This window comes from Spermophilus citellus, assembly GCF_964194105.1.
Source record: "Spermophilus citellus genome assembly, chromosome: 10".
Lineage (NCBI taxonomy): Eukaryota > Metazoa > Chordata > Mammalia > Rodentia > Sciuridae > Spermophilus > Spermophilus citellus.
In genome coordinates, this window is record NC_138197.1 from 39,358,494 (window position 1) to 39,385,311 (window position 26,818).

At 41.6% G+C, this 26,818-nt stretch overlaps 1 protein-coding gene across 1 annotated transcript in view; it reads left to right on the top strand.

Moving 5' to 3' along the window:
* FAM234B (family with sequence similarity 234 member B) overlaps nt 1-26,818 on the top strand; it is a 41,247-nt gene that overhangs the window by 2,163 nt on the left and 12,266 nt on the right. Inside the window, exons 2-10 of the mRNA XM_081310581.1 lie at nt 9,413-9,811; nt 11,805-11,903; nt 13,774-13,962; nt 15,016-15,146; nt 18,687-18,834; nt 19,188-19,329; nt 20,653-20,796; nt 21,456-21,537; nt 24,757-24,912. Of these exons, the coding sequence (XP_081166707.1) occupies nt 9,413-9,811; nt 11,805-11,903; nt 13,774-13,962; nt 15,016-15,146; nt 18,687-18,834; nt 19,188-19,329; nt 20,653-20,796; nt 21,456-21,537; nt 24,757-24,912 (1,490 nt within the window). The remainder of the gene's footprint in view (nt 1-9,412; nt 9,812-11,804; nt 11,904-13,773; nt 13,963-15,015; nt 15,147-18,686; nt 18,835-19,187; nt 19,330-20,652; nt 20,797-21,455; nt 21,538-24,756; nt 24,913-26,818) is intronic.

Genomic DNA, 26,818 nt, shown 5'->3' on the forward strand with positions numbered 1-26,818 from the left:
TCATATCCAGTCTTCACCTGCTTAGTTACTTAATCTCTGAGTTTCCTCATCTGTAATAATAATATTTTTATGGAACATTCACTACATGCCACACAATCCATTGCATATTTACCTCATAGGGTTATTTGGAATAGTTAGAGATGAATGTCTTAGGAGGTGTATTAACTTTCGACACATTAGCTATTGTCATTATCATATAATGTCACTATCCTTTATGAATGTAACACCTGAAGGAAGTCCTGATGCAGAAGTGAGCTAGTGACAGATCTCAACAATACGTTGATGAAAGAGCAGTTGCTCTGAATGTATTTCATCATCTCATACCCTTTCACTAAGCTCAGCATGAAAGATGTTTGGCTCACATGTATAACATGAGGTTAATTAGTAACAGAAGGATGATGTGACATTCATAGGCTCGTGGAACAACTTAAGTATATATTTTTCTAGGCCATTTTAAAGTTTGAAGGTTAAACACTGAAGGGAACATCAGAGCATAATGTTACTTTTATGGTTTGTTTTATTATGTGTGACTTAGAGTGATTATGTGCTCTAGATAAACTAATCCATGTTTTAAAATGTTTACCCTAAGTTGCAGTTATATGTTCCATAGTATGTGTGAAGTATATGGTACACTATAATACAGTATATGTAATGGGATAGTATATGTTTTAGTTTATTTTCCACAAAACATTTGGAAGGGGTATAATTGCATCCTTCCCATTAATGTTTCCTCTGGACCAATTTGGAAATGCTTTGTAGTTGGTATCCTCAATCTCCCTAGGAGGAAAAGTAATAACCTTGGAAAGCTCATTTATATTGGTGTGTTATGAAATCAGTGCCCTCTCCTGTGTTCTTTGCAAATCTTACATTGATTAAAAATCTGGGTGGTGGCTGAAAGCAACAAAGAAGAGAGTAAGTGTTCAGTTCCCTCACCTTTGATTTGAAGCATGGATTTGATGCCAACTCCTCAGCCTGAGTATGACCTAAGGCAATTAGGGGGACTTCTTTATACTTCATTCTCTCTTTTTGTCTTTCTGTGAGTAAACAGAGAAAAAGTTGTTTAGGACTAATCAAACCTTGTGATCTGTAATAATTAAGCCTAGGTTTGTTTTTGCATTGTCTGAAAAAATGTATTAGTATAAAAGTAAATATTGTGGTCCAAAGGTTGGTCAATAACTGGCTGTAGTCTGTGATCTTTTAAAGAAAACACAGGACTAAGTAAGGTAGCTGAGTTCTTGTTGTTGCCTTTATCCTGCAGGGATAACATGGGTCAGAGTTCTTGGACTTCGTAACACGTGTTCTTTCTGTAGGATTTTTTTAAGATACTGCTCTACTCTTTTGTATGTTACTGTGGAGAAGTCAACTTGATTTTTGTTCCTGACATTAGAGACTTTATTGTTCTTCCCCTGGCCTCATAACATTCCTTCTTTGCCCTTGAAATCCAGTGACTTTACAAAGATATGTTTTAGTATTGATGATTCGTATCTGTTTTTTTTGGACCTCTGTGTGCTCTTTATTCTTGAGTTTTAGATCTTGGTTTATTGCAGGAATTTATTTACATCTCCTTTGAATATTGTTTTTGATTCTGTTTTTTTCTTTGGTTATGTCTATGTTACCCTTGTTCTCTATCAGTTTCTTCCTAGTTTTTTAGATGTCTTGATCTTTTCCATGGGAGATATATAGGTAGTCAGTAGAAATTGTGACGATGGTCTGCCGGGTTTGAACTTATTTGCTGTTTAACTATGGACCAGTTGCTTAAACTTCCAAATCTCAATTTCCTTATCTAGAAAATGAAAGATGTTAATGAGTATATCTCAAAGAGTTGTTGTAAAGGTTTACTGAGCTGAGACATTAAAAGGGTTTGTAAGTGCTCAGAACAGCCAGCCTTGTTATTTCCATTTCATTGCTTTATTTTCACTGGTTGTTTTATTCAGCATTTGGCTTCTGTTACCAATAAGCCTGCAAGAAAAATATAGAACAGGAAAAAATTATTTGGGGCTCACAGTTTCAAAAGTCCTAGTCCATAGAAGTCTGACACCATTGCTTTGGACCCCAGAGAGACAGAACATCACGGCAGAAGGGCATGGTGGAGAAAAGTAACCCAGGACATGGTACCAGGAAGCAGAGAGAGCTCTGCTCACCAGGAACAAAGTATGAACCCCAAAGATACACCCCCAGTGACCCACCTCCTCCAGCCACTCCCCACCTGCCTACAGTTACCAACCCACTTAGTCCATGCCAGTGGATTGTTGCACTGATTAGGTTAAAGCTCCTGTAAACCAATCATTTCACCACTAAACTTTCTTGAATTGTCTTGTACATGAGCTTTGGGGGGTACCTTATATCTAAACTCTGGTCAGTCCTTTATGTATGTTTTCAACAATGTTTATTCTTTTTTTTTTTGAGAGAGAGAGAGAGAGAAATTTTTAAAAATATTTATTTATTTATTTTTTTAGTTTTCGGCAGACATAACATCTTTGTTTGTATGTGGTGCTGAGGATCGAAACCGGGCCGCACAAATGCCAGGCGAGCGCGCTACTGCTTAAGCCACATCCCCAGCCCCAACAATGTTTATTCTTTTAAAAAAAATTTTTTTTTTAGTTGTAGATGGACACAATACCTTTATTTATTTATTTATTTATTTGTGTGTGTGTGTGTGTGTGTGTGTGTGGTGCTGGGGTTGAACTCAGTGCCTCATAGGTACTAAGCAAGTGCTCTATCACTGAGCCACAATCCCAGCCCCTTAGCAATGTTTATTCTTTTTTTTTAATAATACTTTTTTTTTCAGTTATGTACAGACTTAATGCTTTTATTTGTTTTTATGCAGTGCTAGGATTAAACCCAGGTCCTCACACTTGCAAGGCAAGTGCTGTATCACTGAGCTGCAACTCCAGCCCAGCAATGTTTATTCTTTTTGCTGATTCCAATAAGAATTTCTTTTCTAAAATTATGATTTTTCTTTCATTATTTTTCTGACAGCTGCTTGTTTACTTTTCTTTTTTATAAATTGTCATTTCTTCCTAGAAATATTAATTTTCTTTTTTTTTTTTTTTGCTGGTACCATGGATTGAACTCAGGGGCACTCAACCACTGAGCCATATCCCCAGCCCTATTTTTGAATTTTATTTGGACATCCCTTTTTGCTGAGGCTGGCTTTGAACTTTCAGTCCTCCTGCCTCAGCCTCCGTAGCTGCTTGGATTACAGGTGTGCACCACTGCCCAGCTGAAATGTTAATTTCCATTTTCTTTTTTAAAAATATTTATTTCTTTTAGTGTACACAATGCCTTTATTTTTAAGTGGTGCTGAGAATCGAACCCAGGGCCTTGCTACTGCTGAGCCACAACCCCAGCCCCTGAAACGTTAATTTTCTATGAGCCCTGTTATGGTTTGGATATCAGGTGTCCCCCACAAGCTCACATGTGAGACAATACAAAAAGTTTAGAGGAGAAATTATTGGACCTTGAGGGTCTTAACTCAATCATCGAATTAATTCCCTGATAGGGATTAACTGAGTGGTAACTGAAGTGGTGGGGTGTGACTGGAGGAGGTGGGAATTGGGGGTGTGGCTTTGGGGTATATATTTGTGTCTGGCAAGTGGAGTCTCTCTGTGCTTCCTAATCACCATGTGAGCTGCTTCCCTCTGCCACACTCTTTCTCCATGGTGCTCTCTGCCTCTCCTGGAGCCCTGAGGAAGGGAGCCGGCTTTCTATGTATAAAGACCTCTGAAACCATGAGCTGTCAAATAAACTTTTCTTCCTCTACGATTATACTGGTCAGATTTTTTAGTCACAGCTGCAAAAAAGCTGACTAAAACAAGCCCTTTTTTTCAGAGAAGACAGTTTTCTTTAATCCCTTGGACTCTGTGGGAGAGCACCTCTTCATTATTTCTTCTACCTTATGGTATAAGTGGGTCAGCATTTGTGGCTTAGCTGATTTTGCTTGTTGGGTTTTGTCTAACCTCTTTAATGAATATCTGTAGAGTGAAGGCTGTGCCAAGCTAATTGCTCTGCTAATTGCTGATATTTAAACAGGGTAGTTGCTTTACATCTAGGCAGGGCCAGGAGAGTGTGCTGGGGCACTTGGAAGCTAGAATTTAATGTTGGCTTGTTAACTAGGCCCCTTTTCACCAGCTCTCTCCCTCTGTGCATGCCTCTATCCTGGCTCACTGGAGAATGCAGGCTTATCACAGGACCTTAGAGAACGCTGATGTAGCATTTGATTCTTTTTGTGGTGCCAGTTTTCAATCTGTTGCCCCTGTCCTTCAAATTCACTTTTGTTGACTGATCTGTGAAAGCAGATCCTGGCTCTTTGAAATACCAAATTTGTCATTTGGTTATTATCCTTCAGTCCTAGGGCACCTTTAAGTTCTCTTTCCATCTTTATATTTACTTTCCTATCATGATTAAATAATTTTTTTATATTGAATTGTTTTCTTTGAAACACTTTCTGGTTTCTGTCTCCTGACTGGGTTCAGTCTGTCAAAAAATCAGCCTTTTCAGAACTGATGATGCTGAGGGTTACTTCTCTAACGTGTATTACTGACAGTTTGCTTTCTGTAAAGATGTGACTTGCATTTTTTCTTATTGTTACACTTCCCCATTGACTAAGTGACATTGAATGGGGCTCATAAGTATTGCAGTGACTTTAGATTTTGTATTTACAAGCAAGAAGTTACAGGTTGGGTGAGATACTTGCGCAGCAAGGGAAGTAGTAGGTTAGAACAAGTGTGCTTAGCAGCCAAGTTGCTGGATTTGAATCCTTGTTTATCTTCTTGTTAATTTTGTAATCTTAGACAATTTACCTCTTTATATTTCAGATTTCTTGATGATAAAATGGGATAATAATACCTACCATATAGGGCTGCTGTGAGGATTAAATGAATTAATACACGTAACTTGCTTGGATCAGGGCTTGGGATGATAGGCACTCATAGTAAATGATTTCCAGTTCTCATCATGATTACCATTATCCTCACTAATTCTGTAAACTGTGCTCCTTGCTGAAGATCTGCAGATGTATGTACTTGATTTTGTTGCACTCCCTTAATTAGATACAAGTTTCATTGCTTTTAACAATAGTTGTTTAAAAATTGTGGTTTGAGAATGTGGGCTGTTTCCTATCTCTTTTTGTTTTTATTTCTATTTTTTTCCCCTGGTTTTAGGGAAAAGAGTATGACAGAAATGCCTTTGTAAGTCATCATTAACTAGAAGCATGTAATCCCAAAAGCACCAATTCAATAGCAGCTTTTTTCCACAGAATGCTTGCAGATTATTTTTTATAGACTTATTAAGAATTTTCTTCATTTCTGTAGCATATGTACTCAAGTCTTGTCCTGACAGCCTGTATAATAGTGTCTGACATAATAAAATGAATTTTCTTTAAACATTTTAAAATTAATACTTGGTGGGGCTGGGGTTGTGGCTCAATGTTTGTGTGCTCGCCTAGTACACATGATGCACTGGGTTCGATCCTCAGCATCACTGGGTTCGATCCTCAGCATCACATAAAAATGAAATAAAGATTGTGTGTCCACCTACAACTAAAAAATAAATATTAAAAAACAGCTAATACTTTATTAATTATTTCACTTTGGCAAAGGTGCTGTTTTGGGCTATATCGCGAGGTGGAAACTGACAAACGATTGAATTAAGTCGACATCAATGCTAAACTTTTCACATGGTGCTAAAATCCTATTATACAATTATAGGATGGCCTCAATGTGTGTTCAAAATGCTTGGGAGTTTCAGTTGTGTGGTGAGATGCCAAGAAAACTACCAAGAATTTAGATGTAGTAATTGAATTATAGTGTATTATTTGGCAGGATCCAGTTCTGTGGTTCTAGGGCTGGACCCTGGGCTGGATCCAGTTCTGGAAACCATATTTTAAAAAGCACTGACATATCACACTGTGTCCAGAGGAGGGTCACCAGGATGGTGAGGACATCTGAAACAATGCTTCTTCAAGAAATGGGTTGAACTGGCCATGATGGTGCATGCCTGTATTCCCAGCTAGCCAGAGGACAACCTTTGCAATTTAGTGGGACCCTGTCTCAGAAGGAAAATATTAAAAGGGCCGGGGGTGTAGCTCAGGGGTTGAGCCCTTGCCTACCATGTCTTAGGTCCTGGGTTCAATTCCCAGTACTGCAAAACAAAAACAAAAACAAAAAATGGGTTGAAAGGGGTGGAGATGTTTAACCTGGAGGTAAAAAGGTCTGGGCAAGGGTAGTTGGGAGACATAATAGCAATAGTAACAAAATGAAAATAAAAGAAGCTAAAATTTATTGAGTATGACTATCGGCCAGATACTAAGACCCATCCAAATATTTATTATCTTATTTAATGTTCATAACAATCAAATGAGGTAGGAATAATAGTTATTCCATTTTATAAATAGGGGAATTGAAGCTCCATAAATTTAATATATTTGAGGTTACTAAATTACTAAGAAATTCATGATTTTTCTTATTATGAAGTCTTGAGTTTTTAGATTCTGAATTATCTGTCTCTTCTGATTGACATCTGCACTTTTTAAATTAATTTCTTACATACATGACAATAGTAGAATGCATTACATTCATAATTATCCATTCACTGCACAATTTTTCGTAAATCTGCATGTTTTTAAAAGGACTTATATGTGGAAATGGGGTCCCAGAAATTAAAACTAGGACAGATAATTGGCAGCTCCTCAGAAATAGAGTCTTAAATCAGTATAAAGAATTGTTTTCTAGATTGGAGGCCAGTGGATTACCCAGTATTGGTTACGTTCAGGCATGTACTGAGTTATTGCTTGGTGGGTGTTTGTGAGGAGTTGTTAAGATTGGAATAGGGTTGGGTGTGGATTATGTAAACTTTAAAATGCCTTTCACTTCTGAGTTTTGGGGATTTTATGTATGTTTTCCTGTCAGGTATACTTTTTTTTTTTTTTTAAATTTTAACTGTGTTAAAAATACAGCTTCTATGAAATGTACCATCTTAATCATTTTTAAGTTCAATATTAAGTATATTTGTATTATTGTGCATCCAATTTTTAGAACTTTTCTGTCTTGCAACACTGAAACTCTTTGTCCACTAAAAAACAACCCCTGGTTTCTTCCAGAAAACCACTATTCTATTTTCTGGAATTTTGACTACTCTAGATACCTCATGTAAGTGGAGTCCCTGCATTTGTTTTCTCATCCTGGCTCTTTTCACTTAGCATAATGTCCTCAAGGTTCACCCATGTTGTTGCAAGTATCAGCATTTTCTTTCCCTTTTAAAGGTTAAATAATAATCCATGGCATGTATGTATGTGTGTACACATAACACCAGATTTCATTTATCATGTCAGGTGTATTTTAGTTAGAAACAAAACAAATGACCACTTTAAAAAGTATTAGAGTCAATATTATTGTAACAACTCATGCCTCTGCAAAATATTATAAATAGAGTTACCTGGGATGGATGAGGAATAGCGTGTACTACTCATTTAAAAAAAATGAGATGCTTCATATAGCGGAAGTAAATATCACAGGAATCTATCCTGAACCTGTGCTGACCCTTTGGCCTGTCCTGGAAGGCCAAATAAGATTTTGAATAAGGTTCCTAATAATTAGTTTATCTTCTTTTAATTGTAAAAATCAAATCGAATCCTTTTTGGATAAAATGAATAGCTTTGAAAATGAAAATAAAAGAGAAATTTCTGGTTATTAGGATGCCATTATATTCAGTATTGTCTTTTTTAAAAAAATAGTTAATGTTATAAAAATACTTTGCAGAGTATTCATTTTCTTAGTCAAACATTTATTGTTTTCTGTATACCAAATACTAAACTTTACACTGAAGGTTTTTCTCTCCACATCTGGTCATAGAGAGAAAGTATTTTATCGCTTCATTTCATGTGTTGAGCAAACTGAAACATAATGTATGAAATGACATCACCAAGACCACAGGGACCCAGAGGCAGAGATTAGCATCAAGGATTCTTTCTCCCTGACATTAGCGGACTTACGTTTTCTCGTTTATATTTCTTCTGAACAAAATATTTCATGGTAGAGTTTACATTACTAACAGCTTTCCAGGTTATTTCCCCCAAAGAAACTTTTTATTGAGTATGGCATGAAATAAAGGTATGAAATCATTCAGTTGTGGGCAATGAGGGCCAGGAGTAGGCTCGGGATATGTGCCAAGTCCTCCTGTAATTTCTGTCTCTCAGCTGCCTCAAGTCAACACAGATTCTAAATAAAAACAGGGAGTTTGCTGTGCAGACCAGCTTGCAGACCAGTCTTCTACTTCCTGCCAGATTGCCACCTCTCCCAGGACACTTCTCAGAATGGCAGTTGTAGAGGTGAACACTGTCAGATCACAGGGCAGTCCTGAGGAGTGAGCTCCAGTAACACATCTCCAGATGACATTTAATGTTCAGTTTTCTGAGTTGTCTCCATAGAGACAATTGGGAAGTCATGAATATTGGGCTGTGAGAAGCGGCATACGGAGAAGAAGCGTTCTGTTCTGTTCTGTTCTATTACCAGGAAAGATGAAGACATCACAGATCTGAGAAAATCTAAGTGAATAATGCATGTTGGGTTTATGGAAAGTGGCTCTACGGGCCATGGTCTGGTCTTTTTTTATTAGCAAGACTCAAACAAATTTAGAAAACTTTTTATTGAACTAAAGGTATTTGAAATTTGTCAATTTTTACAAATTTATTTTCTTTTAAAAATTTAATTTTTAATTGACATGTAGTGATTGTGCATATTAATCGTATATAGCATGAGATTTTACTACTTGCGTACAATGTGTAGTGATCAGATCAGGGTAATTGGCATATCTATCACCTCAAACTTTTATCATTCCTTTGTGTTGGGAGCATTCAAAATCCTCTCTACTTGCTTTTTGAAATGTCCAATTAATTATTGTCAACTACAGCTACCTATTGTGCTATAGAGCATGAGAAGTCATCTCTCCTGTCCAGCTGAACCTCTGTACCCATCAGTCATCCTCTCTCCAGCCCTCCCTTCCCCTCACTCTTCCCAGGCTCAGGTGGCCACTGTTGTATTCCCTACTTTTTTTAGACCAACTTTTTAGTTTCACATGTAAGTGAAAACAAGTAGTATTTGTCATCCTGTGCCTGACTTATTTCACTTAACATCATTTCCTCTAGTTTCATCATGTTACTGAATCCTTTTCCATTTTCTTGACCTGATGAAGGCAATAATTCTAGAGTACTATGCTTTTCTTCCCCCTTTACCTTGCCATCACCCCTTTGCTGGCATCTAATTTTACAGCTCACCACCAGAATCCAAACTTGATGTAAATCTAGACTTGTGTACATGTGTGTGTGTATTTTTTCCCAGGTGTTTACAGGTGTATATATTTGGTGAAGTTTCTCCTTCCTAGTTCTCTTTGACTCGCTGTCCTTCTGTCTTTTCAGGGAAGAAGAGCCCAGACCTAGGGGAATACGATCCCCTTACTCAGGCCGACAGTGATGAGAGCGAAGATGATCTTGTGCTTAACTTGCAGCAGAAGAATGGAGGGGTCAAAAATGGCAAGAGTCCTCTGGGAGAAGCACCAGAGCCTGACTCAGATGCTGAGGTTGCAGGGGCTGCCAAGCCACATCTTTCGGAAGTCACCACGGAGGGGTACCCCTCGGAGCCTCTGGGGGGCCTGGAGCAGAAGGCAACCTCTTCCCTTGTGTCCTACATACGCACATCTGTCTTCCTGCTAACCTTGGTGATCTCAATGATCTTGGTGCTCCTCTGTGCTTTCCTGATCCCCTGTCCCCCCAGAGACCTGCACAGCACTTGGAGCCGCCACTTGGGCTCACAAGCAGGTAAGTTGTGAGGTTTTCAGCTTTAGTTTGTAACATTTCATCATATGTCGGATTACATTGAGTATTTTTCCAAATCTTAAAAACAAAATCTTAAAAAATTTGTGTCATGTAGCATTTTTTTCCCTGTGTGTGGAGATGGTTACAAGGTTAAGATTTGAAATAAACAATAGGTGGATTTCTGCACCTCCAGATAGACACCTTTATTGTATTGGGTATTGGTCATAATTAGACACAGAGAGGACAGGGCATTGGTTTGCTGGACTCCTGCCTTGGAGCCAGGGGGGGTGGGGGTAGGGGTAGGGGGATGCAAAACTGTAGAAAGGGCTGTTTACAGAGAAAAGTAAAGCTCAAGACCTAGCTAGACAAGGCCCCAGTGCTCTTATAGGACCAGGGATTGTATCTCCACTGAGCAGTCTTGTCTCCTGTGAATGGGTGCTGCTGCTCCCAGCCTTCCCGAGTCATTTTGACCTAGAAATGCTTCATCTCTGCCACTTTTCTGATTCCATTTGAATTAGCTCTTGATGGATTCTCTGTTCTCATCTTTTGTTCTCTAAAGGCAAATTTAATTTTCATATGTGGTATTTATACAGTGAAGACTGGTAACGAGTTTTTGGTGTATCCACTGCCCAGCTCCAGAAACAGAATGTTTTTGAGACCTCTGCAGTCTCCCATGTGTTCCTCCTCATCATGTCCCCCTCTGCCCACCACAAGGTTCTGCTCTCCTGAATTTTGGGTTGATTTTTTTTCTTGACCTTTCTTTAAAGTTTTGTCACATGGACATGTACCCCTAAATGATATATTAATTAATTCTGCCTCTTTTTGAATTTTACATAAATGTAATTATGTCATCTTCTGTGATTTGCTTTTTTGTTCAACTTAATTTTATGAAAAAAGATTTTTAGTTAATCCATTATTAATTTATGTGGCTGGAGTTAATTCATTTTTACTACTGTCTGGTTTTCCATGATATGAATATTCCATGATTTTTAAAATCCATTTTCCTGTTGATGAACATTTAAGTGGTATGCAGTCTTTATTTACTTATTTTTTTGAATAAAGAATGCTGCTAAGAACCTTTCTGTACCTGTCTCCTGATGCAATGTATAAGAACTTCTCTAGGCACAAACCTAGGAGTGAAATTGCTGGGTCATAGGGTGTGTGCATGTTTATTCTTGGTGGCTTATGTTAGATTATCTTCCAAAGTGGTTGTATCAATTTAGGCTTCCACTTACAGCATGAGTTCTTTCCAAATTTGGCGGGCCTCCCCTGCCCCCACAGGGGGGGGGCTCCTGTCTTGCAGCTGCAGGGTGGGGATGAAGTATAGGCTCCCCATTGGCCTCTGCTGACACCCTCTGGTGGGGAAGAAGGGGACAGCTGCCTCACTAATGCTGGGTGGGGTAGAACTGTTGGCTTCCCTTGTGTGTGGAGGGCCTTGGTACTGCTAGGTGGGGGTGACAGTGCTGCTCCCACCTGGTCTGTTGTGCTGTGACCCTGGTGGCAGGGGAGGGGTGCTACCCTGGTGTCAGCTGGTGTAGGCTCCCCCCAGTCAGCCTTTGTTGTGTGTGCTGCTTGGTTGGATTAGAGCTTTCCTGCCATGCTATGGGCCTTTGGCCAGAGAAATCAGCTTTTCTTGGGGCTTCTTTGTACTTTGGGCATTTCTGGGTTACTGATGACTTCTGCAGCACCCTGTCTGGTATATATGAGGCCAGGAAAACCCAGAGGACTCATCACGTTTTCACTCTGTGGGTCTCACAGTCTCTAGCCCATCTGCCTAATCTCTCCACCTTTCTGGGTGTTCTTATGTTTGTTTTGTGCATAATGCCCAGGGCTTTGAGATAGACTTTTTGGGGTGGGGCTGGGGAGTAGGAGAGGCATGTCTACACCATCTGGTCTGGGAACTGGAAGTGTGCTTGGTTTCTGTGGATGTGCTGGCAGCAGAGAACTGGTTTGTGGCAACATTCTCAGGACCTCTTTGTTTTTATGTGCACATCAGGTGGGGACCTGTCTCCACTGGAATTGGCTGATGTGAATGGAGATGGCCTGCGGGATGTGCTTCTCTCCTTTGTAACACCAAGGAATGGGAGTGCAGCAGGTAAGAGATGTGGTTTTCCAAGCTGCCTCAGGGTTGCTGTCAGCCATCCAAAAAGCAGCAGCTGTCTCCAAGGGGCACTGCAGAAGGGGGTCTGTAGGGAAGAGAAAGCTACCACGGATCTGCCATACATGATAAGCCGAGTCAGTAGTTCCCCATGTAAATGAAGTTCAGTTCCAGAAATCAGACAGAGTTACAGATGTAAGGAGCTATTCATTGTCATCCAGGTCAGCGAAGAAACTAATGCAGAGAGGAAGTGACTTGTCCAGACACCTGCAGTGACACTGTTAGTACTTAGGTTTCCTCTCAGTTTCCTCCCAGTGAGTTTTCCATTGTCTCTTTTTTTATTGGGAGAGGGGTACCTAGGGGGGACTGAGGCTGAGGCTGACCTTAAACTTGTGATCCTTCTGCCTTGGCCTGCCTCACCCTTTTGTGAATGAGGAAACTAAGATATAGTGAACTTAAGACACTTAGCCAAAGTCAACAGCTGGTAAATGGCAGAGATGGAATTCAGATCCAAGAGCCAAACTCTGGAGTTCATATCCTCAATCCTCACGTCGAGCACTTGTGCCCAACTCTGTGCCACTGACAGGGAGGAATTGAGTTTTTATTTGTTGGTTCACTTGTTTATTCATTCATGCAATGGTATTGGATGCTGACGGTGTGGGGCACATGCTGTGCACCCTCTCCAGAGCTGTGTTGGTTAGAACTGAACAAGAGGAGCCCAGTCTGTGCTTCAGGGAACCATGATTCAATGGGGAACGGGTAACTCATCATCATCCAGAGAAACAAACGAACAAACAAAAAACCAGCCATTGAATGGATATGGAGTCTGTAGGGCCCTTACCTAGGAAGAACAGCACAGGATATTAACCATAGCATCTGAGGATCTCAGAAATCTAGAACTGACACATGTCACCTCTGTTTGTCCTGTGTATCTGTTTCTGACAATGAGATCTGAAACAGCAAACCACAGTTTGTCATTTGTTTTTAGGTCACATGTTTGATTAGTAATACTGAGGAATAGGTAGAATGAAGCTCAAAACTTAGCTTTCTTTATCTTAGTTGTTGCTGTAAGTGGAAAGTGTGTGAGATGAGGCAAGCTGTCCCTGTTCTGAAAGTGAAAGTACAGCTGGCAAGAGGGTCATTATTCTGCTGTTCATTAAGTTACATAATGGCTTATTTACTAGCGAGGGGAGCTGCTCTAGTTCCCTGCCGGCTATCCTAGGACCTAGGTTTTGACTCTTCCCATGTATTATTCTCTCCTGCCCAAGACCAGATCAGCTGCTTCATGGAAACATTTTTTTTCTGCTCTCAGGGAGCATTTGCTACTGAGATTAGGATTCAAGTATTTTTCCTCCTACTTTTCATGTATCCTAGATCAGCCTCACATTTCTGAACATATACCTTCTCTTTTCTTCCTTTTTTTTTTTTTTTTTTGTTCTCAAGAACCATCTTTCCATATTCTGGATTTTGCTCCTGTCTTTTGTTCAGCAAACAATTGGTTGCTATGTGTACCAGACATTTTGCAAGGTGCTGAGGATATATAAACAATCCTTGTCCTTAAGGATGTCACTATTTAGTGGTGGCCAAGGTAGCAGATAGATAAATGGATATGTTGGCAAAGCCAAAAAAGTGGACATGCAGGGAGGCAGCACAGAGGAGGCCAGTGTCTTATGAGCAGAGAGGACAGGTACTCTGAGGGTATTGTGTAGTCAGAAATATGGGAGGGAGCTAAACACACTAGTGTGAGCTTCTGCCTGTGAGCTTCTGCCTTAGCACCCTTCACTTTTGGTGTTCAGGCCTTCTGCTCATCTCTACCTCTTATCTCTCCTGCCTCCTCTCCTTTCTTATCACTCTTGGGTGCTTTTAGGTAGCTCCAGATCAACTGCTAATCTCGTGTGCCTTTCGGGAATGAATGGCAGCACACTGTGGTCCAGTCCCCTCCCAGAAGAGGCCCAAGATATCACATGTTTGGATCTCATGCCAGGAAGTGTGGCTGAAATCATCTGCCTTGTGACAGGGACACGCAAGATGCTCAGTGCATTCAATGCAACATCAGGTAAAGATCGTTTGCCCCCAAAGTCTTTGTTCCAGTGAGCCATGATTTTGTGTTAGAACAATCTGGTAGAGAAGGGACTTTTTTATCCTGACAGAGTGGAAAGTTTGATTTGCTGCTCTGGAAGTGGTTATTAAGGGAATAAGATAAGAAGTCTGGGCAGGTTGAGTAAATAGATCCATGTTTCAACCCGTTTGGGGTAAGATGGGGTAAACCCAGTTACCTAGACAGAAACTGCCCCGAGGCCTCTGGTTTGTAAATAGTCTCCCTGCTCAACAGTTGTCTTTGTAAAAAGACAAATGAGGTGGTCCCTTCCTATTTGATACATATGGGATCCGTGCGTAAACTTAGATGTTAACTACTTAAAAATATTGCAGTGAAGAAATAAAAGCTTATTGAAACACGTTCATTCGATATTTTAGCTTCTTGTTGCTTTTAGACACCCAAGACAAAAGAAAGAAAAAGAGTTAAAATGTAATGAAGGCTCCTTTCAGAGTCATAAGCTACTGCTAGAATGCTTGCTGTCTCTGGGGGTTACACACTCATCCTCCCCAGGTTTAGAGATTGGGGTTTTCTAGAGGGGTGCTTCTGAGTGAAACAATAAACAAACAAAAGAATACAGTTAGCTTTAGAACTGAAGTTCTCTTGACTACCTCCTGCCATATCCCTGGTGCTTACTTATGTGACCCTGTGGGAAAAGGCACCAGAGTGGGTCTTCTGGTTGGTGCCCTTGGCTGGCTTCGGGTGGTATTATAATACCCTCGAACGGTTTCATTCTCCACCCCAGTGGAGCCAGCTCACCCTTTCTGGAGAGACTATAGTACCTCCATTTGATCTCAAAAGTCTTGGTGTGAGGTTGTTAGATGGATGTGGATTTCAGATCACATCTCCTGACCCCTTTGTCCCCAATAAGATAAAAGCAAAAGGGAAAAAGTAAGGTGTTGCTGTCTATTGTTGAGCCCTGGGAGTGTCCCTTTTCTGGCCTGGGAACATGGCATCTGCCTTTTCTAGAGGCAGAGAGTTGTACTAGTGATCAGCCTATTTGTCCTTCCCTAGGAAAAGCCATCTGGACTTTAAACCCAAATTACCTGTCCAACGGTACCTTGGCTGCCCCGGTGGTGTTGCTGCCAGACTTGGATGAGGACCATGTTAGAGATCTAGTGGTTCTGGCCATTGGGGAAACGCAGGTATGTTCTCTATTAATTTTGTTTTTTTTTTTTTACTTCAATTTTAGTTGTCTCAGTTTCTAATGTTGTTATTATAAGTACTGCTTGAAACTTTCTTTTTATAAGGGCTTAGGTTTAAATAAATTCTCTTGGTGAGGTTAAGTGCACAAATGAGCATTATGAACCCATTTTTCCCAGCAGTTTCATTATGATTCCATGGACTGTGGTGTAGTTGAGCTTTGAAGCCAGCAGTCTGTGTGTAAATTCCTCCTCTACCACTCTGTAGTTTTGTGGTCTTGGGCAAGCCAAAGAACCTATCCATGTTCTGGATTCTTCTGTAAAAATGGAGTGCTGTATCTACTCATAAGATTATTACGAAAAATAGAACTAACATATATAAAGTGCCTAGGAGAGTGCTTATTGTTACCATGTAAAGGTATTATTAGTTTTACCATATTTACTATACACATTTTTAAATTTTATTTCAACTACAAAATAGGAGAGACTGATAGAAAATTTATTAAATAGATACATAGAAAAAAAATCTTAAGTCAAATGATAAAATCAGTGATCTAATGAAGAATTATAGCCTTTGCTGTGACAAGATAGTTTAATTCTATAATAGTGACCTCTAAATTATAGATGTATCAATTATGAAGCTAGTTATTCTGTAGACAGATAAAGTAATAGTGTTTTTCCCAAATCACAGAAAAAAACTAAATTACTGAATAAAATCAGCTCAACTTCAAGTTTTATTCCTGAAGCACTTCTTAGAGCTTTTTTTCAGTTTCTCTAACACTTTCTCAGACTTTCTAGTATGAGACTGTCAAGGACATGCTTATGAACAAAAGAACAAATGGCAATGAATATTTGTGAGAAAATGTGGATGCAGACAAGTTTGCCTCATTTGATTGGTTATTTTAATTTTAAACTAAAGGACCTTGTGAGTACTTTCTGTTGGTTTTCTTCAACTGGCAGCTTGGTCTCCAAGTGGACCTGAACCAAGAATTCAGGAATTATTCACATAATCATTATGAATAAAGAAACTGTGGTCTAGGGAAAATTTTAATTATTACCTCTAGCCGGGAGTGATTTTCTAAAGGTCCAAAGGGGGAGAAATCTGGGGAGTTTCATTCTAATGGAATTCAGTGTAGAACAAGGCCCTGAGCATGTTTATAAGCAGAACAAATTCAGAGATCTTGTTCTTAGTACCGCATCTGCCTCTTATAGCCGTGGTGGCCAATTAGGGGACCCTCCATTAGAGGAGTCAGCTTTTCATCTGCTCTTACTTTGCCTTTTTAAAAATTATTACTTTGTCTCTATTTAGTGTATTGCTCAGCTTGCCTCACAAAATTTACTCATTTGTACAATAGTGTACAGATATGGAATATGTTATGCTTGAAAAGTGATAGTTCCAGAAAATTCCTGGAGAAGTGATTGATTTAGAGCAGCAGCTTCATTTTTATTCTAATCTCTTTGCCCTCTTTACCAGCGACAGAGAAAGTGGGAGCCATGTAAACCATAGACATGGAAGGAACTGTTTTCATAAGAATGGAAACATATTAGGTCAGTGCCCTGGTGATTGTATCCTTAGCTCTCAGGCTAGTGTAAACTGAGTTTGGGAGAACTGGACCTGGCTTGGGATTAGGAAATGGATCTAGACTAGAAAGTTAGGAGGAGGGACTTTAGAAGCCAAGCAGTTACTGCTCTCACACCATGCTGTGATATCTGGGTCTGATTCCAGACACACTGGCACCTGTGCTCTTCTTGCACACTCAGGTGATGGGAAGAGCACTCATTTGTGGGTGGTCCATTTCATTGTTAGTTAGCTCTAGAAATTATCTTATTAGTGAGAAATGTGGGGGCTGGGGATGTGGCTCAAGTGGTAGCGCGCTCGCCTGGCATGTGTGTGGCCCGGGTTCGATCCTCAGCACCACATACAAACAAAGATGTTGTGTCCGCTGAAAACTAAAAAATAAATATTAAAATTCTCTCTCTCTCTCTCTTTCTCTCTCTCTCTAAAAAAAAAAAAAAAAAAAAAGAGAAATGTGCTTTCTCATAGCTTCCATTCATTGTTCTAGCTTCAGCTCGGTAGAGCTACTCTGAATGAGTCTAATCCCTGAGTTCAGTTAGCTTGGTCTCTCTAAGCTTGCTGCTCTCAAGGCCAAATATCTTAGGTTTTTTTTTTTTTTTTTTTGGTGGTGCTGGGAATTGAACCCAGGGCCTTGTGCATGTGAGGCAAGCACTCTACTAACTGAGCTATAGCCCCATCCCAAATATCTTAGTTTCTTATATTGTTCCCCCAGTTGCTGGAAGTCCCAGCCTCTCTTTTTCTTGATTTCTTTCCCTTTGCACTTCACAGTTTATCTCTTTTAAATGTGGTACCCATATCTGCAAATGGTATTTTATTCTTAGTTTAATGAATTATACCATCCTGAGGAAACTACTTTTTAAATGAAGACTCTATATCTAGTTTTACAGTCAAAGATTACAATAACCTAAGATTTGCTCTTTGTTTTTATTCCCAGTGAAGCACCCATATCTTTTAAGTAATCATTAGTTAATAGACCAGTATTTTTTCTAACAGATTTTGACTCATCTTCTAGCCTAAGACTTTTTTTTTGGAGTTTGTCATATAGCATATTAGCTATTCCTCTCAGCTTTGTGATAAACTTGAATTCTATTTAAATTTTTGATAAAAAAAGTCTTAAAGGAATGAGGCAGTAGCAGAGTGTTATGACATTCTAAAAACATCCCTCTGGATTAGTACTGACCCCATGAATACCATATTTCTTTATCTTGTCCATAAGAATTCATGATAAAACACTTTATCAAAAGCTTTACTGAAGTTAAGATATTGGCATAGTTTCTGTATTTCCCAACTGGTGACTCCTCAAACAAAGAACAAAGAGATAAGGTTGATAAATTATGCTCTGCAGGCCAAATTTGGCCCTCTGCTTATTTTCATGAATAAAATTTATTGGAACACAGCCACACCCATTTATGTATGTGTTTTCTGTGGTTGTTTTTATGCTAGGTCCAAATAGGAGGGTTGTTGCTATGGAGACCATGTGGTTAGCAAAGCCTAAAATATTTACTACCTGACCTTTCACAGGAAAGGTTTGCCTATCTCTGAGAGTGAAGTTGACAGTGGTCAGACATCTGATGTTGTGATGGAAAAGCTCTGCCTGTAGTGGTTCTAGCTGGGGCTGAATATTACTGAGGGCTTCAGGGTATGGGAGTAAAGACCTGAGGTTAGCCAATCCTGTATTCAACTCTAGGCTAGAATTGTGTGTCTCTGAAGACTGGGAAGTCAGCAACACTTGTGCTTCAGATAAACTGTCTGATGCAAAGGTGCTCTTTGCATGTACTAATCAGGGGATGGGCTGTTCACTCATTTCTTACTTTCAGGGAAATTACCAAAGGAGCCTTGGCCTGTGGTTTCTAGCTTTGGGAATTTTGAGCCCTTGGCTGAACAGGAGGCAATGACTGTCAGGAGAGGCTGTTTGATTAGGAAATGAAGGGCTTCTATTGACTCGACCCCTTCTTTCACTTCTTCAGCCAGATCTATGCTTTCTGCTGGTGTCTGGCCGGACGGGGAGTCCAATAGGCCGACCCGTGAAGTACAACATTGTGGGAGTAGGGAATCTGATTGGTCCTCAGGTTTACATCACTGCAAATGGAGCCATCTACATCCTGTTTGGCTTTGGTAAGGAGCAAGGCTGATTTTCACTACTGTTCCCCTTCAGTATATGTAACCAGGCCTTCCTTGGGAGGTGGTGAAAGCTCAGGGATTGCAGAGCCAGCTCTTTCATTGCCTCCACTGCAGGGCACTCTCCCCTTAATAGATTGTGAGCCCTGCTTTCCCTTGCTGCCTTCTCTAGAGGGAAGATTCTGTCCAGCATTTGCCCAATCACTTCCACACCCATTCCATGTGTGGGACCAGGTTGAGCAGGGTCTCATAGACCTATTTAATTGGCTATGGGTCTCTTGCTCAGATCCCCACCCTGGGATAGTCCTGTTAAATTCAATTCTCAGTGTTGGTTCTTCCTGTGGTGCTAGGAAACATACAAGCTGTCGCCCTGCGGGACATTTTTGTTCAGGCCCAAAATCGAGACAGCTCACCACCTTCTCTGCAGATAGAAGAGCCAGAATGGGAGAAAAGAAGATCCATCAACTTGTCTGAGCTCATTGACGTGTACAGGTAGGGCAAACCTTGAACTTGGGTAGTTCGAGTTCTCCTGAGAACTTATATGCTGTGGAATCTCTAAATTTGGTTGGGCTGATGAATGTGTGGGCAGAGATTAGGGGAAACAGTGCCAGGCTTAATATACCATCTTCTGATGTAGTGAATTTTCTCCTCTTGATCACGTAATGTATTAGTATCTACGTGTTTGTGCCCATGATGTATGATCACTTCACACATAGGTTGCAAGAAAGGATATTTGGTTGAGTCAGAGTAGTGATGGGGAGATAGATTTATTTAAAATAACTCTTCATAAGGCTGTGCATAACTATCTGGCCTACTCTATCCCGTATTTTTCTTTTAGTTGAAGAATCATTTCAATAGAAGCAAGGATAGCGTCCATGAAATCTTACTTTTAAATTTTTATCTGTTTCTTAACTAAAAGCATGTAGTTGTCATACGCAGTGAATTTGTACCCATCTAGCCCTCTGCTGGGGTAATAATTGTTTTGTTCTTTTCTACCAGAAGTTGCAAATCATTTTCTAGCATTTTTTGAGGGGCAGTATCATATTGTTTCAGTGAATTTGACAGGAATTAAACAGACTGGCCCAGTGGTATAGAGAAAGGAAGAATTTGATGAAGTGCAAGCCAGGAGTTGCTGTCCAACCTCACTGACAATTTCAGGCCTCCTGTCCTGCTTTCCATCTGTCTTCTCTGTCATTATCCTTGGCTCTTTTCCTCTCCCTGAGTTTCCAATGTGAGAGACATGGCACAATAGCACTTTTCTTGTGAGTTTGTTTTGGACTTACATGGAATTTTCTAGAGAACCTTGGTTTCTAAGGATCAAGAAAGTGAGATTAAATGGGAATGATAAAGAAAATGAGATTAAATGGAAATGGATGTAAGAGCACAGCTGTCTGTCTGTATCCATGGAGTCCACATTTGTTATTCAACCAGCTGAAGATTGGAAATCTCAGGGAAAATTTTTTATCTGTATTGAACATGTCCACTCATTTTTTCCTTGTCCTTATTCCCTCAACAATAGAGTATAACAACTATTTACATGGCATTTACATGACCCTAGGTTTTATCAGTAATCTAGTGAGATTTTAAAGTCTGCAGGAGGATGTAAACTGTGTGTAGGTACTATACTATTTTATATAAGGACTTGAGTAACTGTGGATTTTAGTATTTGCAGGGGTCCTGGCACCAATCCCCCATGATTGCCCAGGGACAACTTTATATGCAAGCACACATAGAGTGAGAAAAAAAGCTAAAATAAATGGTTTCAGGAATCTCATTCACTCCAGAGGCTAACTATTGGGGTCTTGTTTAATCCAGTGATGGTGTTGAACTACTCCAGATGGTAAAGGCGCCAGATTCCAACTGCAGCAATCTCCTGGTTACAACCAGACAAGGCCTGGTCTTGCTTCGGGGACAAAACCTTACACCTTACTGGACACTGAGCCTTCAAGGCCTACGTAGGTTCGTAGACTGCTCCTGCTCCTGTTTGCTGGTTTGATCTACTGTCTTTATTTATTTGTTTATTTTTATGTGGTGCTAAGGATTGAACTGAGTACCTCACACATGCTAGGCAAGTGCTCTGCGACTGAGCTATAGCCCCAGCCTCTCTTTTCTTTGTATTTTACTTACTTAATTTACTTACTTGCTTGCTTTCTGTACTGGGAAGTGAATCCAAGGGTGCCCTACCATCGAGTTACACCACTAGTCCTTTTTATTTGTTTCTTTTTTTAAAATTTCAAGACAGCATCTTCCTGAAGTTCCTGAATCCGGCCTCAAACTTGAGAACTTCTTGGCTCAGCTTCCTGAGTAGCTAGAATTATAGCTGTGTGTCCCATGTTCAGCTGTTTTTTTTTAAAAAAAAAGTTATTTTGTTTTATTTTGAGATAGGGTCTTGCTAAGTTGTTCAGGCTGCTTTTGAACTTGTGATTCTTCTGCCTCAGTAACGTAGCTGGGATTACAGGCACGGGCGACCATGTTCAGCTTCACTTTCAAAGCACATGAAACAATTTAAAAATTTACCTAGAACATTTACTTGATATCTGGCATTTTCAAGAGAAAGAAGGGAAGGGGTTCCTTGTTTTCTTATTCACTATTGATTTCTTCCTTGTCCTTATTTGCAGCCAGCCTACTCCTGGGTATTTCACTGATGATCAAACATTAGACTTCCTTCTGCAGATACAGGATGGACTTGGGATGAAAAAGGTAAAACACTAGGACTCAAATCCATCAAAACTTATATAAAGTATATGCTTTGTGTCCATCTCTGTGCTAGACTTAAGAAATAAGAATCTAAAAATGATCTCATCTTTGAAAGAACTCCAAAGTCTAACTGAATGGGTAAAATGAGAACTCAAAATTCACTGCTAAGACATAAAGCACTGAAAGTATTTCTGGCTAATTTCATTCCTGTACACAAGTTCTTGCTAGATCCTTAACTTACAGTTAGGCAGGAGGAACCTTCTGAAATCTCTTGATAGGGTAAAGGCAGCTATTAAAAGAATGGAATGGAACCAACCTAGATGCTCTTCAACAGATGCCCTTCAACAGATAAAGAAAATGTGATGTGTATACGCACACACACACACACACACACACAGTGGAATATTACTCAGCTTTAAAGAAGAATGAAATTATGGCATTTGTAGGTAAATGAATGGAGCTGGAGAATATCATGTTAAATGAAATAAGCCAAACCCAAAAAACCAAAGGCTGAATGTTTTCTCTGATAAGCGGATGTTGATCCATAATGGGAGGGGGGGCGTAGTAGGAAAGAATGAAGGAACTTTGGATTGGGCAGAGGGGAGTGAAGAGATGGGAATGGGTGTGAGGATGGGAAGGATGGTGGAATGAGAGGGACATTATTACCCTTTATACATGTATAATTACACTACAGGTGTGACTCTGCACCATGTACAGCAGGAGGACTGAGAAGTTGTGCTCCAATATGTGTACAATGTGTCAAAATGTATTCTACATGTATACCTAATGTATAACTAAGTCATGTATAACTAATTAGAACAAACTAAAAAAAATAAAAAGTAAAGGAATGTGATACTTCAGAGCAAGTATGTTTCAGAGAAGGCAGGGTATCTATGGCAGCTGGGTTTTTCGTGGAAGACTTTATATAAAAGATGGAAATATGATTAGAGACTTTAAAATTGAATTTATGTGGCTGGGACAGCAGGCTAGGTCAGGAACACCAAGACCAGAGGCCCAGAGACAGAAATGGTATGGCATGTTCCAGGGACACAGAATAGATCTTTCTGATTTTCGGGGAGCCTGCATGTTGTGTGGGTTTAATGTTTGGCTGGACCATTGTCATTTCTTTATTATTACAGGCAGAATTGTAGAATTTTAAAAATTCATTTTTTATAATTGGCTTAGAAAAATACATATCTATATGTTGCACAATGTTCCCTGAGAGAAAATAATTGAACAAACACTGACTCATCCCCTCTAGGGTGTGTCAAGTTCTGAGTTAGATGTTAGAGATGTAAAACAAATGAAGACAGGGCTGCTTCTCTTGGGGCACCTAGGCCACCTAGGCTAGAAAGTGCTGTTAGGGGTGTTTGCACATGATTCCCACAGCACCCAGGAGCAGGCGGGGTACAGGAGAGCTAGAGGGCCAGGGAGTCAAGATGCTGCATGTCAGTCAGGGGTTGCATGTGCAGAATCATGGCAGTGGAGCAAGGTTTGCTGAGAGAGAGAAGGATGCCTGAGCACATTTCTGTGGGAGAGATCAGAGTGACTCAGCTTGAGTGGGCCCTGAAGGCAGGCTGTGGGGTGTGGGTGGGGTATGGATGCCACAGAGTTATTTGGTCACAGGCAGAGGACAGATGTGAAGGTAGAAGGGAGAGTCTTCCAGCAGTGAGAAGTGAAGTCTGATTGTACTCTGAAAGAATTTCAAATAGGTTTGGCTTATTTTATTGACATTCCCAGGAGGATTAAGGGAGAAGGTTGTTTATGCACTGAGATACGGAAGATTTCAGGCCTGGGTTTTAATCCTGGCTCCACTACTTACTGGTGATGTTGGGCAAATTACATAATTTCACCTCACTGTTTGCATCTGTAAACAGGAGCAGTAAGTAATATTGCCTGCCTTCAGGGGGTTGTCATGGCAGTTCAATACGATACTGCAGGTATGTGACTGGATACAGTTTTCAGTGTGGTGCTTCTAGGCTTCTTTTCTGCCCACAACTACAAAAGGGAATCCCTACTCCTTGTCTGTTTCTCCTCTCTGCTGCCCAGTGGTCTCCAGGAGTAGGAAGTGACTGTCCCGAAAGGGCTGGGTCTTCCACTTACTGAAGAGCAGAGACAAGGAGGAAAGGGAGTAAGAACCCTGGATGGGAGATGGTGGGGGAATTTCTTGGGGATTTGGGCAAATGAAAGGTTCTAGATCTATGAAGTTTGAGGTTTTGGGGGTTAAAAGAGGTATAAGTGCTGCTGGGGATTGTGAATTTGACTTATTAGCCTTTGAGAAATGCAGATGTGGAAATAGTTTGTTTATGCCTGTTAAGTCTGTGCTCCTTTAAATTTGAGACTATCCTAGGGCTCAAGTACACATGCCATGACTCAGTAGGGTTAAAGTCATAAAGCTCGTAATGCAGTGCCTGGTATTCACTTAGTTGCTTCCTGTGGTTACGGGAGAGAAAGAACAGCAATGCGGCCTGCTGTTGGCATCTAGTTTCAATACTATTATGGTAGAATGGCTTTGCTGAGACTGTCTTAAACATGGGACAATCCCAGTGACTCTCTGTTTCTGAGAATCCTGTCCTCACCTGTAAAATAAGGTGGACTTGATGATTTATAATATCCTCTTGAAAAGAACTATGAAGTTCCTTAAGCTCTATTAAAAGGGAACAAGAACTACAGAAATTTGGATACCGGTCCCTTCTCATCCCATTATTTGATGTTCTCTGAACTCCCGGTTTGCTTACCTCTCAGAAGCTCAACCTCTGAATGCAGTTGGCTCTCCCCATATCTTTGGGTTCTACATTGGGATATTCAGCCAACTGTGGATTAAAAAATATTTGGAAGAAAACATGTGGGTGCACTGAACACTTAGATTATTTTTTTTCTTGTCACTAGTCCCTAAACAAATAATATAGCAAATATTTCCATGGCATTTACATTGTGTAGGGTATTAAAAGTAACCTAGAGATGATTTGAAGTATAGAGGAGGATGAGCATAGGTTACATGCAGAATCTACACTATTCTGTGTAAGGTTCTTGAACATCCACTGATTTGGGTATTCATGGTGGAGAGGGATCCTGGAGCCAATTCCCCACCAACACGGAGGAAGGCCTGATGGGTATTGTTTGAATATTTGTGGTATTTGCCTTGTTTCTGTTTGGTATGCTTTCTCAGCCTGCTGATTTTCCAAGGACTGGCTGTCTTCACTTTTATTTTCTCTCTTGCAGATGATGGTGATAGATGGTGACTCTGGCTCCATCGCTTGGAGTTACAGTGCTCCATGTCACATGAAAGATGCACCGACCACCTCAGCAGTTACTTCAGACCAGAAGTCCGTCTTCCTCTTCTGGGCTGAAGGGCTGTCACCTGCCTCTCCCAATTCTGTGAGTGAGCCTGGGGGAGGGGTCCCTTTTCACTTTGTCACATGGCAGCTGATCTGTAGGGCTGACTGGGATCTCAAGGTGTTATCCAAGTGGTCACCTTCCTAGGGTTAGAGGTAGAAACAAGTCATGTTCTCCTGAGCCATGTTTCCTGCCTTTGCCTTTTGGCCAAGAATGTGAATACTGACCAGGGCCCATAACTGCTCGCTGCCCACAATGAGAGGCTGGGGAAAGAATAAAAGTCCTTTCAAGATTCCAGGTCCAAACTCATATATGCCACAGCGGCTGAAGAGGAGACATCATTATGACTGATCTGGAGTGGGCAGAGTGAGTTTCACGTGGGAGTCATGTTGGGATGGTCTTTGAGGTGAGTGAACTGAGGCTGCAGATAGGCATGTTAAAGAGGCAGAGTAATTGGAGAGGGCCACTGAGTAGGCAAAAGCTGAGAGGTCATTTGGAGAAGTATTGGGACAGAAAGTCTAACACCAAGTAGACAGATTTTATAAAGCCTTACTTGTTATACTGCAGTATTTTAGTGGGGTTGATGAGGCCGAGTGCCACCTAGAATAGGTGCCTAGGCATCTTAAGTAAGCCCGCCCTGACATCGCAACTTAGCACTTACTGTGTGCCAGGCCCTGCGCTCTCTGTGGGGATCTAAGGATAATGGGAGGAGGAGGAAGATGGCGGCGAAGGGAGTGCATCACCCCAGTGCGCCGCGTCACTGTGCGGGAGAAAGACGAGGTGAAACAGCTGAAGGCTATCTTGTTGGGAATTTCCAGTGAAATTGAGGTGCTCCAGAATCTAGTGGACGGATTTCCATCGCGCGAGGTTCGGCTGCGGGGGCTCGGACGCGGGCGATTTCTCCGCACGGAGGGTCGCGCCCCGCAGCTAGAGTCTGCGGCGCGCGCTAGGAAGCGGCGAGGTGCCGGAGCGGGGGTGTAGCGATGCGGATTCTGGGGGCTCCTGCCAGTGGTGCAATGGCCGTGCTTAGTGCTGAGTTCCGGCTTTGAGACAGAGGAGAGAAGCGGTCCAGTTCGGTTCTCGACACCGGTCGGACCACGGAGGAGGACAGCAGCCGCCATCTTGGAGAGCTGATGTAATCATCCCTGTTTTCTACTGATCTCAGCTCATTCAGCTATGGAACAGGTGATTTCAGGCTGGTATTTGCCTGCGTCTCGCAGACAGATCTCTCAGGATCGGGGCTGGAGAACCAGTGGAGAATACTCCTAGGGGCTCGCTCCTGGCAAGGCGTGCGCCAGGCTCTGAGCGGCCGGATTCTGGTTCCAGGGGATGCTTTGGCTCAGGGCTGGGGAACCTGCGGAGACTGCGTGTTGAGGCCAGCTCCAAGTGGAGCGTGCGCTGAGCTCGGGGTGGCTGTGTTCTGACTCCCGGAACAGTTTTGGCCCGGGGCTGGGGAGCCCGCGGGGACTGCGTCTTTGAGCCTGCTCCCAGCGGAGCGTGCACTGAGCTTGGAGAGCTTGGAGCGGCTGGCCGGGCTCTGGCTCCCGGAGTTGCTTTGGCCTGGGGCAGGGGAACCCGCGGGGGTCGCTCCTTGGAGCCTGCTCCTAGCGGAGCGTGAGCTGGGATCGGAGAGGCTGGGTTCTGGCTCCCGAAGCTGCTTTGGCCCAGGGCTGGGGAACCTGCGGTGACTGCTTCTCGGTCCAGGTCCTGCTGGGTGCTGTGGGGGGCGGGGGGCAGAGTGGAGCTGCCGCCTGCACCCAGAGCAGGCCAAGTGACCCACCGGCGTGGTATCACGACACCCCAACTGCAGCTGGGGCCGAAGAGAGTAGCCACCCACGCCTAGAACAGGACCAGGGACCTGATGGCGTGGTAGCCAAGTCACCCCATTTGGAGTAGGGGCTGTGCAGAGCCGCCATCTGAGCCTGCAAGGTAGGCAGACCTGCGATCC